This window comes from Trichosurus vulpecula, chromosome 1 (assembly GCF_011100635.1).
Source record: "Trichosurus vulpecula isolate mTriVul1 chromosome 1, mTriVul1.pri, whole genome shotgun sequence".
Lineage (NCBI taxonomy): Eukaryota > Metazoa > Chordata > Mammalia > Diprotodontia > Phalangeridae > Trichosurus > Trichosurus vulpecula.
In genome coordinates, this window is record NC_050573.1 from 432,962,458 (window position 1) to 432,980,590 (window position 18,133).

The window sequence follows — 18,133 nt, forward strand, 5'->3', positions numbered from 1 at the left end:
TTAGACAGTGGAGACCTTCTGTCACCAGATTTGTAGTTTAGAAACCTTTTATGTTTCGTAGAATTTCTTAGAACTTGATCTGCACAGGCATAGATCTCAAGCCCACAGTTCATCAGAATAAGGCTTCTGTGAAGAGACTTGCACGTAGTTACATACTTTGGTTAATCGGTAATAATTTATTAAGCACTTACTATGTGCCAGGCACTGCTCTGGGTTCTGGGGTACAAAGAAAGGCAGAACGGTCACTGCCCTCAAGGAGCTTACACTCTAATGGAGAAGACAGTATGGAAATAACTGATTACATATAAGATAAATTTAGAAAGGATGAAGGTAACGTGAAAGGGAGGGCAGCTAGGTAGTACAACACTGGGCCTAGAGTCAGGAAGACTCATCTTCCTGACTTCAGATTTGGACTCAAACATTCACTAGCTGTGTGACCCTGGACAAGTCACTTAACCCTGTTTGCCTTAGTTTCCTCATATATAAAATGAGCTAGAGAAGCAAATGGCAAACCACTGAGGTATCTTTGCCAAGAAAACCCCCAATGGGGTCATGAGGAGTCATACGTGACTGAAACAACTCAACAACAAAAACAACAAAATCTGGATTGTCAAATTCATGGAGGAGATAAAGGCTGGAAAAGTAGGAAAGGGGCTAAATTATGAAGAGCTTTAAATGCCAAAAAGGGGATCTTCTATTTCATCATGGAGGTAATATAAGGAGTCGCTGGAGCTTATTGATCAGGTAGGTTATGTGATCAGATCCACACTTCACAAAAAAAGCATCTTGGCAGTTTAGTGGAGAATGGATTGGCGTGGAGGAGGGGTACTTGAGGCAGGGAGACCAGTTAGGAGGTGGTTGCACTGATTTAAGTGAGAATGGATGAGGACCTGCATTGGGTTGTGGCTATGTGAAGGGACAGAAGGGGACAAACATGAGAGATGTCGTGAAGGTAGAAATGGCAAGATTAGGCAATGGAGTGGATATGTAGGATGAGTAAGAGTGAGGGGCCAAAGGTGATGCTAAGGTTTCGAGACTGGGTGGTGCAATAATAGGAAAACTGGGAAGAGGGGAAGGTTCTGGGGAAACATATTGAGTTCTTATCTATCATTTGTTTGAATTAAATACTTGTGCTTATTAGGTAAATAAACTTTGTAGGGGCAGGAGCCTAATTTCTCATGTATTTAAAAAAAGTATACCTTGGCATTTGCTAGGTAAATAGTAAAGGATAATTCCATCCAATTAGAAACAATAAATATTAAGTACCTACTATGTATAAGACATGATTTTGGGGATGGGAGGATGCAGAAAATAGTAATCAAACATGTAAGAAACATAACAAAGGATAATCTCTTTCCACAAGGAATTTAGGATCCAATAGGGGAGATGACATAGGAATACTCAAGTGTAATAGCAGTTAAAAATAAGTGCCAAAAGGAAGTCTTTATAAAATGCTACACAAGAGTCAGGGAGGATTGATTGAGAGACTTTCAGCAGGAGGGGAGAAGGAAGTGCATGAAGGTGAGCCTGGAAAGGTTATTTTGGTCCTAGATGTGAAAGCCTTTAATTGTCAGACTTAGGATTTAGGGACTTTATTGGGGATGAAGTAGGGAGCCAGTGGAAATTTTTGAGCAAGGAAGTGATATCATCAGAGCTGTGTGTTAGGAAGATTACTCATCCAATTGTGTGAAAGATTGATTGCAGAGGGGATAGACTGGAGGCAGAGAGAGCAGGTAGGAGGCTATTTCAGCAGTCCAGTTAAGAGGTGATGGACCCTACCTCGGGTTGTCGAAAGAAGGGGACCAGTTGTCAGATGCTGCAGACTTGGTGACTGATTGGATGTGGTGAATGAGGGAGAGGTTTAAGTCTGGTTGTCTAGGAGGGGGATGGTGGTGTTATCAATGGAGAAGTCCAGCAAAGCTTAGCTTTCCTTTAAGCATATAAACATATGCATTAGCACATAATGTAGAAGAAAAAGTTGTTCAATATTCAATTGTTCAACCTAGACTATTGATGTCATGATTTATACCAATAGAAGATAGGCATTATGTAAACTCTATCCCCTTTAGGCACACTTGGATAGCTACATGTCTCACAGGAGTTAAAAGAAGGGGGACTAGAATGAGCAAATTGAATGTCCTTTTTTTCACCTTGAATGTATGCCATCCCTTGTGTTGGTCTCAGCTGTCTTCATTTTAGATTGTAACTTCCCTGTATCAATATATTTGATGTGATTTCTTGTATGTCATCATGAGACTTAAAAAGACATCAAAAAAGATGAACTTTAATAGATGCAATGTTTGGAAATTCAGGATGCTTTGCACACAGTTAATTACAGGATGCATTTATTGAGCTTATTTTACATTCAAGGCAAAGTATCAGAATGCAATACAGAAAGGAAAGTAATGGTCCCTGCCTGCAAGGAGCATGCACTCCATGTGTTGAATGGGATTACAGGCGCATAAATAAATAGGATATGAAGAGGGTGGATTAAGTGCAAAAGAAAGATTCAAACTGTTTTTAGAAATTTAAGGAGGAGAAGGTCACTTTTAGTTGAGAGCAGAGCAGGGTTAAGAGAGAGTTGCATGGCAGAGATGACATCAGAGTTTGGAACTTGGAGGAGGAAAGGGATCTCATACAGTGGCAATGTGAAGGGAGGGTATTCTGGCCATGGTCTAGGGAGGCCGGGATGAGAGCAGAGAACCACAAGTGGTCCAGCTCAGCTGCAATGTAGAGGGCAGGAAAGAGACTAAAACTGGGTAGGCACATTAGAGTCAGCTCTGGGGAGGCTTTAAGTCCCAGTCTGAAGAGTTTTTATTATAATTCAAAGGCATTAGTTTATAGCAGGGCTGTCCAACCTTAGGTTACCTTAGGGCAGCGTTAAAATAAAATAATTATTTGAGAGCCACACCCAGAATAAAAAATACGGTACACTAGTAGAAAGTGGGGGAACACATGTCATTAATACGACAGGCAGGTAAAGGCGCAAAAGCAAACACAAAACAACAAAGTGACAGAACAGTATGAAGGTAGGTGCATACTGACTAGTCTGCATTGTCCAGATGGAATGCATCCCACAGATCGATTGAAAATTCTGTGTGATATGTTCCGTCCGTAATACTTCTTAAAAACACCAAAGAAAATTAACATCAACAAGATTATTTATTAGTGATGGAATTAAAAAATCTAGTATGCATTCCATGCAAATTATTATTTTATTTTTTTGCTCATGAAAATTAAAACACACAGATGGGCTGCATAAAATCTCACTGTGGGCCGCATTTTGGACAGCCCCGATTCATACCCCAAAGGTTTGTTGTTCAGGCATTTCAGTCATGTCCAACTCTTTGTGACTTCATTTGAGGTTTTCTTGGCAAAGACACTGGAGTGGTTTGCCATTTCCTTCTCCAGATCATTTTACAGATAAGGAAACTGAGGTAAGCAGGGTTAAATGACTTGACCAGAGTCACACAGCTAGTAAGAGTTTGAAGCCAGATTTGAATTCATGAAGATAAGTTTTCATGACTCCTCATGCTCTATCCACTGCACCACCTAGCTGCCTTTCCCCAAAGGTAGGGGAGTATTAAAATTAGGTAAAGAGATTAAAACAAGGAGACCAATTATAGTTAATCAATGAACACTTATTAGCACCTGTCACATGCCAAGCAGTGTATTAGGGGATGGGAATGTGAAGACAAAAAAGAAACTATCTGTGCGAGAAAACATGTGGGTATATACAAAATAAATGCAAGATGTTGGGGTGAAGGGGAAGATAGTTCAGGTGGGAAGTGATCAGGCCTTGAACTTGGGTGTTAACGGTGTGAGTAAAAGAGATGTATGTAAGAGATTTTCCTGAGTTAGAAACCGTAGGAGAGAGGCTCAGCATCACACCTGCCATTACTTTCAGTGCCATCATGTTTGCCATTTCCTCCTCCAGCTCATTTTACAGATGAGGAAACTGAGGCAAACAGGGTTAGGTGACTTGACCAGGGTCACACAGTAAGTGGCTGAGGCCACATTTTGTCAGCTGTCCCTTTTCCACTTCATCAGATATGTTTCTGTGTCTTATGAAATGCATTCTTAAGAGCTTTTCATTCTCTTTCTTGGTCTGACTTCCCCTGTAGAATTTCAGTCCATGGCATCTTAACCTATTTTTTCTCCGAACTCTGAAATCTTCTCTCCTAAAATAAAGGATATTTGCTAGACCATGTCTGCCTTTCTTTTCTACCACATATCCTAAGACGGAGTCATCACTTCTTCCCCATGTTTCTCCGGCTTGGTGAAAAGTCCTGTACAGAATAGAAGTTTCATTGTTTCTCCCATCTTTGAAAGAAGAGATTACTATAGAAGCAAGTCAGATTATTAACTGCTCTACTTTCTTGGCAGAGAGAGTCCTAGCAGATGTTGAGATAATTGTATCCCCCATCATAATTATATCATGTGCTTGTGCCAGGCTCATAATCTGTTTGCCGAATTCATCTATTTCCTCTTTCTGTCTAGGTGGTCTAGCCATGGGTAGGGAACCCTGCAGTCTTGAGGCCATACATGGCCCTCTAGGTCCTCAATGCAGCCCTTTGACTGAATCCAAAATTCACAGAACAAATCTTTGTATTCAAAGGGCTTGAGGCCCTAGATGGCCACATGTGGCCTTGATGCTGCAGGTTCTCCACTCCTGGGACCCTAGCCGACGTCAAGTCTGTGTTAAGGAGATGAGTCTGGCAGCAACGTGTCTAGAATCAACTGCATGGAGAGAGGGCAGTTAGGAAAGATTTTTAGGAAGGATATTGAGGAATATATAATATATAATGCGTTATGGCAGTGGAAATTGAGAGGAGGGGTTGAGTTTGAGAAATATTGTGGGGGTAATAGTTCCAAATGACTTATGCTGAAAAGTGCTATCCACTTCCAGAGAGAGAGAGCTGATGCAGATTGAAGCATATTTTTTGCTTTTTTTTCTTTCTTTCTCTTTTTTTTTGGTAACATACTTAGTGTGGAAATACATTCGCATGAGCTTCTACGTATGATGGGCATCCCATTTCTTGTCTTCTCAGTGGGTGGGGGAGGGATAAAGGGAGGGAGAGAATTTGGAGCTGAAAATTAAAAATGAACAAAAAACAAAATATTGTGGAAGGAGATTCAAATGAACGGTCATACCTAGTCTCTAATTGAATATGAAAGGTGAGGGAAGAGTCAAGGATAACATCAAAGTCTGAAACTTTATATGCTAGGTGCCATTGACAGAAATAGTTGTCAGTTATCATTTTTATTTCCCCCAGGAATTCTAGCTGAACTTGTCTCCAAGCAGTAGCTTTCTTTGAGGCTTTGCTTATAAGAGAAAGGAGAGGAAGGGAAGGGAACAAGCCTTTATATGGCATCTACTATGTGCCAATTACTATTACCTTGCTAAGCATTTTACAAATATTATCTCATTTGATCCTCATAACAATCCTGTTATTATCTCTGTTTTACAGTTGAGGAAACTGAGGCAAACAGAGTTTAAGTGACTTGCCTAGGGTTCACACAGCTAGTAAGTGTCTGAAGGCAGATATGAATTCAGGTCTTATTTCTGGTCCAGCACTCTATCCACTGTGTTACTTAGCTGCCTTTTGTAGATGTTTTGGAGTTGTTCTGTTCTTTGGGCTTGTATCTTGGGCATCTCTGTCACCATAATAGATCTTTAAGGAGGTATTCTGTATTTTGTTTCTTCGCTCATTTTTCTATCCTTATTTCTTGGGAGAGAATGTCCCTCTTGGGTCATACTGTTATTGCTTTCTCTGGGTATTGGGTGCTATGTTTTTTAAGGATCTCCAGAATAATCCAGGCTGGGTACCTGCAAGCTTCCAATGGATCCAGAGTGTTCTGATGCAGGGCAAAGACTGATTGCTGCCTTCATGGTCCAAGTTTTGCAAGCTCTGGACCCCAGTTTGTGTCTGAGCAGCACAATGGTTAACTTGCTCCTGGCTCGAGGTACAGTAGACTTTGACTGGCCCCAGCTACCATCATCTAGCTAGAGGAATCTGTCAGTCCAGAATGAGGAAACTGCAGACTCCTTTTTGGTCTGAACTCCCTACCCTGGCTATTTTGCTACACGTTTCAGACTGGGTTGGGGGCTTGATCCGAGACCATACTCTGTTCCTAGAGTCATAGCCACACAATTATTATTATTAATTATTATTGATTCTGGCTTGCAAATATTCCTTGCCTGGGACTAGCACCCATTCCTCAGACCACTCTAGATCTGTGACCCAGCCTGGGGGTATGAGTGACAGAGCTGCCAGTTGGCACCTGCATCCAACCCCTCTGTGCTGGATCCATGACTCTTCTTGCCTTAGTACACAGCATAGGCTGTCCTTCAAGCCTCACACTAAATGAGAGGAGAATACCAAAGTGGAAATGCTATTGAAAATAAGGACTTGAAACTCCTGAGAGGTGATCAGTCTGCATTGAGATAATAATTGAAATGAGAGGAATGAATGAAATGACCAAGGAATACTGTGTAGAGACAGGAGAGGAGGGCCAAAGACATAACCTTGGAAGCATGGTAAAGAGTACTGCTGAAGTAGTGTTAGTTCTGTTAAATTGAATTGAGCAGGGGCAGCTGGGTGGTTTCTTTCTTTCTCTTTTTTTTGTAACATGGTTAATGTGGAAATACATTTTGCATGAGTTTCTATGTATGATGGGCCAGTGGCCCTGGAGTCAGGAGGACCTGAGTTCAAATTTGGCCTTAGACACTTACTAGATGTATGACCCTGGGCAAGTAAGTTAATCCTGATTATCTAAAAAAATAATAAATTGAATTGAGCATACTTTAAGGGGTCAGTAAGAATATGACTTAGGAAAAGGAACAAAAAAGATGCAGTTGTAGAGTTTACTTGGAAAAGTCATGTAAATATTTGTTTTTTTGGGGAGGGGCAGGGCAATTGGGGTTAAGTGACTTGCCCAAGGTCACACAGCTAGAACATGTGTCGAGTGTCTGAGGCCAGATTTGAACTCAGGTTCTCCTGACTCCAGGGCTGGTGCTCTACTGACTGCACCATCTAGCTGCCCCCTTTTTTTTAATATTTGTTATGACTGTGACGTCTCTGGAAAACAAATGGGAAATTCTCTAGGATGGGGGTGGTTAGCTTTGTCAGATGATACAGAAAGGTCAAAGGTTAACAGGACCAAAAGTAAGCCATTGGATTAAGTGTTTGATTAATCCAAAAACACTTATTAAGCAATTCTTTTTTGCCACAGTGCCTAACACATGGAGTGCAAAGGCAAAACAAAATAAGACAGAACCACACCAAACCAAAAACTATAGTTATTGCCTTAAAGTGACTTATAACATGTCAACAAACATGTATTGAATGCTTACTATGGTACCAAGCCCTGTGCTCAGGTGACAAAGAAATTTAAAAAAACAGACTCTGCTCTCAAGGACTTCACAGTCTTAAGAGGAGAAGAGAAGAGTAGGGAGGGGAGGAGAGGAATTGCCCAACTGGATCTGGCCAGTCAGGGACCCCAGTGGGGCAGCTTGGAGTACACACAGGTTGTTGTTTACCTTTCATTCTCGAAAAGGACCATGACATCAGGAAAATGATGCCAGGACTTGCAAGTAAATTGGATTTAAGTGAGGGAGGGTTGTGCAAGGTCACCAGCCTCACTCTCTCCTCTGGAGCCATTTGGGTCCAGTGGCCAGATATGGATCAGGACCACTGGAGATGGTCCAGGATGCAGTGGGAGACCTTGGCCTTTTTAAGCTAAGGTCTTTCCCAGGTCTCAGTTTGATGGAGGCAATCCATAGGATTTTAGCTGATCCTTGAAGGAAGCCAGGAGGCAGAGAACAGGAGGAGGGGGAGTTCTCCAGGGAAAGGAGGCAGCCAGTGAAAATGCGTTGGAAGGGGCCATAGGGGTGAGGAACCTGCAGCCTTGAGGTCATGTGTGGCCTTCTAGGTCCTCAAGTGTGGCCCTTTGACTGAATCCAAAGTTCACAGAACAAATCCCCTTAATGAAAGTATTTGTTCTGTAAAACTTAAACTCAGTCAAAATGCTACACCCAAGGACCTAGAAGGCCACATGTGGCCTTGAAGTCACAGGTTCCCCACCCCTGGATAGGGAAAGGGAAGGTGGTCTTGTTTTAGGAAGAGCAAAGAGGCCAGTGTGAATAGATTGAGTATACGGAAGGAGGAATAAAGTATAAAACTGGAAAGACAGGAAGGGGCCATTTAATGAAGGGCTTTAAAAACCAAACAGAAGGTTTTATACATATATATATATATAAATATATATATATATGTGTGTGTGTGTATGTATGTGTATATATATGTATATATAATATATGTATATTATATATATATATGAATAATATCTGGAGATACTAGATAATCACTGGTGTTTATTGAGTAGAGAGGTGTCATGGTCAGACCTGTGGTATAGGAAGATCACTTTGGCATTTAACTAGAAGATGATCAGAATAGGGAGAAGAGACTTGAGATTAGGAGAACAACCAGAAGATGATTGTAATAGTCCCAGCCTAAGGTCATAGGGCCTATACCAGGGCGATGGTAGGAGAACAGCATGGACACGAGTACAAATAAATTAAATACAGAGTAATTTTGGGGTGGGAGGCGCTAGCACCAGCAGGGAGGAGGGAACGATTAGGAGCTTTTGAGCATAAATGGAAGCGTAAGACTCATCGAGGTCAAGGTAAAGAGGGATTGTTTTATAGGCCTTTGCAAAAGCAGGTATTAAGGAGATGAATTGTCATATATAAGGGACAGAAAGAAGGTTGACCATTCTGATTGAAGCAGAACCCTTCAAGAGGAGTACCATGTAAGAAGCCTGGATAAACAGTGCAGAAGATCACTGATCAAATATGTAAAAATGAGAGGTTTCATTCCCTTGGGGAAACCAAGGGTCTGAGAGATGTGATTTGCTTCAATTTACATAGGAATTCAGGGTCTGAGTCTAAGCTTGGCTATCCTGATTTCAGATTAAAATTTCTTTTCTATTTGGTGACAGTATTTCCCAGCTTAAAGGCAGTATGACATAGGAGATAAAAGTCCAGCCTCAGAATTGGGAGACCTTGTGTACAACACCTGCCTCTGAGGCATACCATGTGTTTCCTAACCTTAGGAAGTCCACAGGGATTCTTTATCTGGTTACCTTCAAGGGCTCTAGGACTAGATTTTGGGGTGTCTATGAGCTTCCATGAGGAAAAAAGTTAATCTTTATTTTCATTTATTTTTAACAACTTTAGCATTTCCTTCAATAATTAACATGGGCAACAATAATAGGTATCTATCTGTAGGTTTTACCAGCCTGCCAATTGGGCCAATTCCACAAAAAGTTTAAGAACCTTACTCTAGAATTATTGGTGGAGGGATTTTCCTCACTGGGAGCTCTCTCAGCACCAAAACCCCCGAACCCCATAAAAACAATCACTGATTTTGGCAAATATAAGAGAAAATCCCAGTCTGTTAGGAAGCAGGGGACAGAATCGGTGATGGTATACTTAATTACCATCCAAACTGTGTTTTCTTTGTTTGCATCCAACAGGGAGGTACCTACTTCCAAACACCATCGCAGAGCAGTCATGGCTGGCAGCTGCAGAGACCTCCAACCTCATCCGGATGCGCAGCCAGGCTCTCGGTCAGTCAGCTCCTTCCCTCACTGCTAGCATGGTGAGTGAAATGCAGGCTTCTTTCAAGCCTGACAGAAAGGACATGGACTATGCTACAAGATGGTTGAATTTCAGGGGCAGAGTGAGTGTGGAGGGAGAGAAATACCTAGCCATGACATGTGTAATTACAGGTTTTCACATCCTGTCTGTCCTTTGGTTTGTGTATCATGTTTAACCTGGGCAGTAAGAATTAAATTATTAAATAAATTATAAATTAAATTATTGATACCTTAAATGATTAATAACTGCCTGCTAGAAATGAGCAGCACACCCAGGAATGTGAGGGTATGGAAACCTGCGCTTTAAATTACCTGATATTTCTTTCCATGTTGAATGTCCTTCAGAGTATTTCCCATGACTTCTTCTTCCCAGTTAACTTCCCTATTTCTTTAGTCTTTGCTCTGTTCTTTACCAGGCAACAACAAAAATCTACCAATAAAATGGGACAGAAAGAAAAGATCTCATTGAAAAACAATATATGTATCAAACTGCATTTCCCATTTAGAGTTATCTCATGGGCCCCTCTCCTTGGTTCCAGGTTTTACACTCCTGTGTAAAAAGAGGCTATAAAAATGGCATTTGCTCTTAGCATTTAGAGTTGTTATCTAATAGGCCCCTCTTCTATTAGGTTCCTGGTTTTACACTCTTGTACAACAAAAAAGGCTATAAAATGGCTTTTGTATTTAATTTCTATTAAATGTGGTGAATGGGGATTTGTGTGGCCATGGCAACATCTGCCACAGGAAGATGGGCCTCCAATTCTGTCATGAACAATATATAAGAAATACATAAATCTATGCAGGTCCTTATCTGGAGCCTTTTGCATTGGGAGTCATATTTTGTTAAATGATGAAAAGCAGTCACATTTGTACAGATCTTTAATGTTTGGAAGACACCGTTCTCATGGTGACACTGTGAAATAGAAATTTTACAGGTAAGGAAACTGAGGGTCTAAGAGGTTGAATCACTTGTCTGTGGTTACTAAATGTCTGAAACAAGATTCAAATCCAGGGCTCCTGAGTAAATGCTCGCCCTAACTGCCTCATCTCTTAAATAGACCTGGTTTCTAATCTTGGCTAGTGCATTAATCTGCTGTGGGGGCTTGGGTCATTCACTTAATTTCATGGTGCCCCAGTCTTCCTGTAAAACAAGGAGGGTGTCCTCAGTTTCCCCATATGTAAAATGAGGGTGCTAGAATCGATTTTCTCTACATTTCCTTACAGCTCTAAAATCTGATTCTATGAACCGTTCGTAATGTCTAAGGTCCCTTTTAGCTTTAAATTACCATAGATTGATTTCTTAAGCAATTTATGTTCTTAACTGTCCCCAAATATGGTTTTGTTGGCTGAGCTGCTCTTCTCAAGACCTTTTGTATGTGCAGAATGAGGCTGCCATTTGTAAACTTGATCTATCCTTTTTTTGTGGATGTAGAGTTTACACCTAATTGTGTTTTCAGTCCCAGGTAGCAAGAAGTCAAATTCATCTCTTTTTCTCTTCCGAGAAAACGTATTAAAGCTTAAGTTAGAATTGTGCCTGTACTGCTTGAGAATTTTAAGCCTTTTCAGCTAGCAACTTTTTAAGTAAAAAATGATTTCTTAAAAACTGCAGTATTGCTCCTGCATCCTTCCATAGTAACAATAATTGGTTTTACTTGGCAATGATAACTGATGATTCTGGTCCAAGCAAGATTGTTACAGAAAGGATAATGATATCTAAGGTAAAGTATCCACACATAGGAAACATTTATTCTCTGCTGAAGTTCCTGTTTGATGTTGAGCTAAGATATTTGCAGACAGAACCAGAGAGATCTTGAGAAACACTGATAGCAAACAAATGAGGAGTCACAGAAAACTGTGTGGTCCACTTTCCATTTCCTGCTCAGAATTTCTCATTAGTTTACCTACTGCCAATATTTAAATTGGAGATGTTTGCATAAAGGGAAGACATCAAAAGTACTGAAGTGATTTAACATCTAATTAAATTTCACTTGTATGTAAGTGCTTACTATGTGAAAGGAACTCTGTTATGGATTAAGAAACAAACCAAAACTGTGAAAGTCTCTGCCCTCAAGGAGCTTCCATTTTACTGGGGATGGTGGTATATATTGTATAATATGTTGCCTGGATCAGGGTTTTGTTCATTATCTTCCCACAGTGTCACAGATGTCAGGTTGACATTTTTGGATTTTAAACCTGCTTTAAAAATTATTTTGTTTTTGTTTTAAAGCACATTGCAAACTTTAAAGTGCTATATAGGTTATGATCATTGATTTTATTTGTATCTCAGTTTCACTTACTAAATGAAAGCATGATGTCATAATCTTTTTAGCTGGTATTTTTTTAGTACTTGGTGTTCAAGTTTATGAACTATCCAACTCTCGCCTCCTTTTCCTTCAACCCCACGCTTCTATTGATACACCGATTGTAATCTTAGGAAAATATTGGTAAGCTGTTTTGTTTCAGCGATGCAGAATAACAGCAGGATCGGATGGTCCCTCCTGGTGCCCCTCTTGTCTTCCTTTCCTCATTATTCAGTTCTGTGTCAGGCCAGATATCTCTGCCACACACAGCACATGCAATTATAGTGCTAAACGTCTTGTGATACATTTTTATGTGCCAACTTTTAGCACAGTCTTAATAGTACATAGCGGGGAAAGGTCATGTGTTTGATTCTCTCTTTATAGGGAGAATAGAATAAGGTATAGAAAGAAAGGGGAAAAGTATATTTAAAAAGTATAGAAATGATTGCAAGCCATTTTAACAAGGCAATTTCAGTAAAGAAACAGGAGCTTTGATTTCCTGGAGAATGGTGTGGAAGGGTAAACATTGCCCACCATGGTCAGTTTCGTATATTGACTATCTCTTCTTTTATTCATGGGGAAACTGACCAAATCCTCTAGTTGTGAAACTGATAGCGCTTCTCTGTGCTCTAATGGATAACCTATTGAGTTTCTTTACGTCAGCCTCATGTGATCTTGTTACTTCGTTGTGAATCCCAAGATGTGCTTTGAAACTCCACAGCATTAAACAGTTTTGATCAGCCTTTGAAATTCTGAAATGAAACACATCCTGTTTATCTTGGCTAAGATTACAGAAGAGTGAAAGCAGTCATGTAGTCACCTCTGCTGCCACTGTAGAAGGTTGTAAACATCCTATACATGAGAACTTGGTCATTTTAATTATAAAAGCAAACTGATTTTTGGCGTTTTGTGGCTACCTGGGAAATAATGAAATTCAGGGAGATATTATGTGTTTTCAAGTGTGAGAAGACAGGATACGGTACAGGAGGACTTCCTAAGCTGTGTACTGTCTCGTACAATATGGCAGACTCTGATGCCAATATGTAGGAAATTCACGCTTGTCTATGACCTTTACTTGAGTGCATGCCAGTGAGATATAAATGAGGTTATTTGTGTTTTGGCAGGCGCAGCCTTTAGTAAAAATGTTGTCTGTGGTTCCTTTAATGTCACAGACAGATTAAGCATTGCTAACTACTCTCTTGGTTAGGAGATGAATTCTTAGCCCAAAGTAGCTCATTCTCCTTGGCTCGGCTAAATGTGGTTGTGCTGCTTGAACCAGACACATTGGATGCTTCAGATAATTGGCTTGGTGCCGCTTCTTCCCGAGTAGCCAGATAGTGGGCAGAATACATGCTTAGTGAGTGTCTGCCTGCTGGGGTACCAGCCGGGAGTGCCGATGAGGTGTCAGATGAATACTCCATATACATTAATCTGGAGAAGAGAAAAAGTCTTCTCCCATTTGCTTCTTCCATCTTTCTGTCCCTCCCTACACATGGGTAGTTTATCAAAGAAGCTGCTGTCATCAAAAACAGATGGATTTATACAGATGCTTCTCTTTGGCAAGCAGACAGGAATTCAGGAGGCAGAAACATGGTAACTTATCAGTCTGCAGGAAAATATGAGGGCAGTAAGCCTTGCTGACTAGAATTTGATAATGGTGCATGTAGCAGTCATAAGAAATGCCAACTTGTGTGATACTTAGCAGTAATGAATGAATGTCAGCACACTAAAAGGAAAGAGTTTCAAGAACTCATCCTCTCTGGTTAATTTTTCTTTGTGTTATTTCCTTCATCCTTCATTTCTTTCACTTCCCATCCTTGAACCTTTTATATATAGTAGTCTAATTCCCTCATTTTTTTTTTAAGCATAGGCTCTAGTTGTCTAGTTTCTATTGAACCTGTGACTCAATTTTATATGTTCAAGTTAGTCGGTCCTCTTGGTCAATCCATAAGTATTTATTAGGCACCTACTATGTGCCAGGCACTGTGTTAAGCACTGGAAATACAAACACAGTAAAAGATAGTCTCTGTCCTATAAGATGCACACAGAATCAGACATATCAAATATAAATTAGAAATGGGAAAGGGATGAAAACAAGCATTTGCTGAACACCTACTATGTGCCAGGCATTCTGTTAAGAGCTTTACAAATATTATTTCATTTGATTCTCATAAAACATCTGAGAACTAGGTTCTGATATGATCCTCATTTTATAGTTGAGGAAATTGAGACAGACAACCCAGCTTATAAGCGTAGGGGGTCAAATTTGAATTCAGGTCTTTCTGACTTCAGGCCCCGTCCGATGGCATCCATCTGATGTGCCACCTTCTTCACCTCTCAGAAGTCAAGCTCCAGATTGGGCTGGGTTTGAATTCAGTTTAACTTGGTTCAATTCAACAAGCATTTATTAAGTACCCACTATGTGGTAGGTGATAGCTAGTACTTATATAAAGCTTTATGGTTTGCAAAATATTTTACAACTATCATCTCCTGATTTTCCCTTCAATCCTGGGAGGTAGGTATGCTATTATTATCCTCATTTTGCATATGGGGAAACTGAGGCAGGCAGGTTAAGTGACTTGCCTAGCATCAAAAAACTTAACTGTAGAAGCAGGATTCGATTTGGGTGTTTCTGACTGCAAATCTAATGTTCTCTCTGCTTCACTGCCAAGGTATACTAGATAGGGACAGAAATCTCTTACCCTCCTTCCTCTCCCTCAAAAAAGAAAGAAATAGGAACAAAAAAACCAGATCGTGCACTCAGGGGGCTTATGTTCTATTGACTGGGAGGGTACCTAGGTAAGTAAATGCCAAATATACAGCAAGTCAGTGGAAAATGATATTTGAGAGGAGCACTAACAGTTGGGGGGAATCAAGAAGGAACTCTTAATGACCATAAAGTGCACCTCTCATTTGGTCATCAAGTAGAATTGGGAGGAAGGATGTTTGATAGAAATCAGCAGCCTAGTTTTGGGGGAATGATGTTATGTAGGCCATGGTGTGGGAGTGGGTGGAGGGTTAAGGAGAAAGTCTGGACAAAAAGGGAAATATACATATATATATATAATGTAAATATATTATTTATAATATAACATAACAATATAATTGTTTGAGGTAGTTCAGTATTTTTGTACTTAGTGCAGAATCTTCCCAGCTCATTAATTGGCCTCACCTGGAGCCCATTGTGGGGAGGGACTTGCCTTAGAGGGAAGCCTGTTTGTAGGAAGGCTCACACTTTTTGCTAATTTCTAATTAGGCACAGAGTTGTTATGCCCCCTGGCTCTGAGAAATGTATTTATACTCTGAGGTTAACATTTTGCTTTGGGGTTCACTCATTAGAAGAGTGCTCTTGTGATTTGGTCAGACAAGACTCTGGGTATCTGTTAAGGGGCCCTCCAGCTTTGAAAACCCAGATGTTGGTGCTTCGCTCTCTGGTAACTATGTATGTATTGCTGTGGTCGGACAGTTAGAAGCCCTGTCTATTGATCTGTGCTATTTTCTCTGTTTGTATTTTCTCTGCTTGTCTCCACATTCAGGGTGCTAACATTTCCCCTGACCTAAGTGAATGATATATATGTTTGATTAAAGTAAGATTGTTGACCTCTTTAAAAGCTATCTTTCCTAGTAAAACAGATCAAAGAACCTGGGCTAGCAGACCATCCTGGGTATGCTAGGGGGCTTGCTATTAAAACCACCTGTTAATTTCTTTCTTCCCCATGTTTCTTAACCTGTTTATGGTATGATGGTGTTGGAAGAGATTTCTCTTAAATAGATTTGTTTTGTCCTCCCCTCCTTTTTTTTTTGCTTCCAAGTATGAATGTCACCTTTAAGCTTGACACATATTAGTTTTATAAGAAACTTAAGCTTTTTCCTTATATTTGTGTTCCCAGTGCTTAGCACAGTGTCTGGTATATTGTAAGCACTTAACAAATACTTTATTTAATCTTAGTGGCATTTAAGGTTGTTTAAAGTAGCATAATAATAAAAATAACTAGTGTGTACATATATATATATGTGTGTATTTATATATATGTGTGTGTATAGTATTTGTACTTATATACATACATATATACACTCATAATATACCTATATCCATACACATACACACTTATGCATATACACACATAGACACACATATGTGTATATATGTATAAAGGTATGTGTATGTATATATGTTTGTATGTGCATATACATGGGCATGTGTACATATACATACCTATCTGTCTTTCTATCTCATTAGCGTTTGTAAAGCATTTTACAAATACTACCCCATTTGATCATCATAGCAATCTTGGTAACCTAACAGCTATTATTATTTTTAATTATCATTATTATTATTATCCTTATTCTACCTATGATGCAACAGACAGAGGTCAAGTGATTTTCCCAAGGTCACCCATATAGGAAGTATCTGAGATAAAATTTGAAGTCAAAACTTCCCAAGTCCAGGTTTAAGGCCTCATCCACACCACTACCGAGCTGCTAGGAGTTTTATGGTTTTCTTTGTTCATTTTCTTTACAAATTTTACTAGCTTCTTCTAATTGAAATGGTTGTGTTTTCTTTAGCACTAGAGATCATGAAACCAAAACTCTTATGACAGTAATAGTACATTAAAAGAGCATAGAGGAATATGTGTGTGTGTGCTTGTGTGTGTGTGTATGTGTGTGTGTGTGTGTGTGTGTGTGTAACAACGTTTTATAAGTTAGGAATAGATAATGCATTGTAAAATGTATTTTTCTTACATGATACTTTAAAAATACAACATTTTGACAGCATTTGTATATATCTGTTACTTAACTTAAATCATTATCTCTCAGAAGGAAAATCTGGCATGAGACCTAATTAACGCACTCTGAGATTTTATCTTTTAAATCTCAGTGTAGGAGCGCTTAGTGCATTTCAACAAATTGTTTTGGGATAACATGGTCATAGAAAGCTATAAATTGACATTCATTGCGAGAGATTGACTCAGCACTGTTTTCCTTCTTTTTTTTTTTAATCATTTGACCGACAACTGATGGTTTTAATAAGCACAATATTGACCCCTTCACTGTGATCCGTTGCCTGTCCATCAGGAGCTGTGTGCGCTCTTCATCATTGGTCTTCTGAATTCAATGCTGGTGACAGAGACCTTGCAGTCTAAGCTGTTTCCCTTGATGTTATTGAGGCTATCATGTCAGTTGTTCTCCAGGTTCAGATTACTTTGATCTTCATCAGTCCATGTGAGTCATCTCAGATGGCTTTAAATCTATTGTATTCATCAGTTCCCATGGCAAACTAACATTCCCTCACATTTATATACCACAGTTTGGTCAGCCATTCACAGATTTTGTTCCCATATTTCCATATTGTTTCTAATTTTTGCTACAACATAAAGTGCTACTGTCAATATTTTTGTACGTGCAGCTCTCCGTATTTTGTCTTTGGTATCTTTGATATAGACTAATTTTTTAAACAATTATTTCCCTAATAGATTTTGACCATTAACTTTATCAGCATAATTTTGTTAACTATTTCAGTACTTTTGCATTTCTTCTACATCCCTTCATCCCCCCACCTTTTGAAAAGTATTTTTATGTCTTTGGAGGATTACAATAAGAGACAGTCTACTGTAGTCTGAGCGGCATGTGATATCCTCCTTTGGATTCCACCAGAGAGATGAAGGTAAAGAGAATCCTTTCTATGTAAGTGAGCTTATTTGGGGAATATATTTTCAGGTAAATGTAAAATCACTGTCCACTGGTAAAAGTCAGTCATGTGGCCTCAATTGTTTTTTGCACAGTTGTGACAGGTAAGGTTGTCAAGGGTATGTCAAAGCAGGCGGATCATCAAGTAGGGAGCTAGCAGACATCTTCTAGGACTTCAGAGCCCTAAAGGAGGCTAGGGATCTTTGAGTTCAGTCTCCTTATTTAAAAATGCAGAAACTGAAGCCCATAAAAGTGATATAACTTGCTCAGGGTTTTGTTGTTGTTTAGTCATTTTTGGTTGTGTCCGACTCTCCATGACCTGATTTGGGGTTTTCTTGGCAAAGATACTGGAGTGGTTTGCCGTTTCCTTCTCCAGCTTATTTTACAGATGAGGAAACAGAGGTAAACAGGATTAAGTGACTTGCCTGGAGTCGAACAGCTAGTAAGTGTCTGAGATTGGATTTGAACTCAGGACTTCCTGA

General features: G+C 39.7%; 1 protein-coding gene across 1 annotated transcript in view; it reads left to right on the forward strand.

The window, feature by feature from the left end:
• Positions 1-18,133, forward strand: part of MAST4 (microtubule associated serine/threonine kinase family member 4) — a 772,318-nt gene that overhangs the window by 281,693 nt on the left and 472,492 nt on the right. Inside the window, 1 exon segment of the mRNA XM_036747001.1 lies at positions 9,541-9,665. Coding sequence (XP_036602896.1) covers positions 9,541-9,665 — 125 coding nt within the window.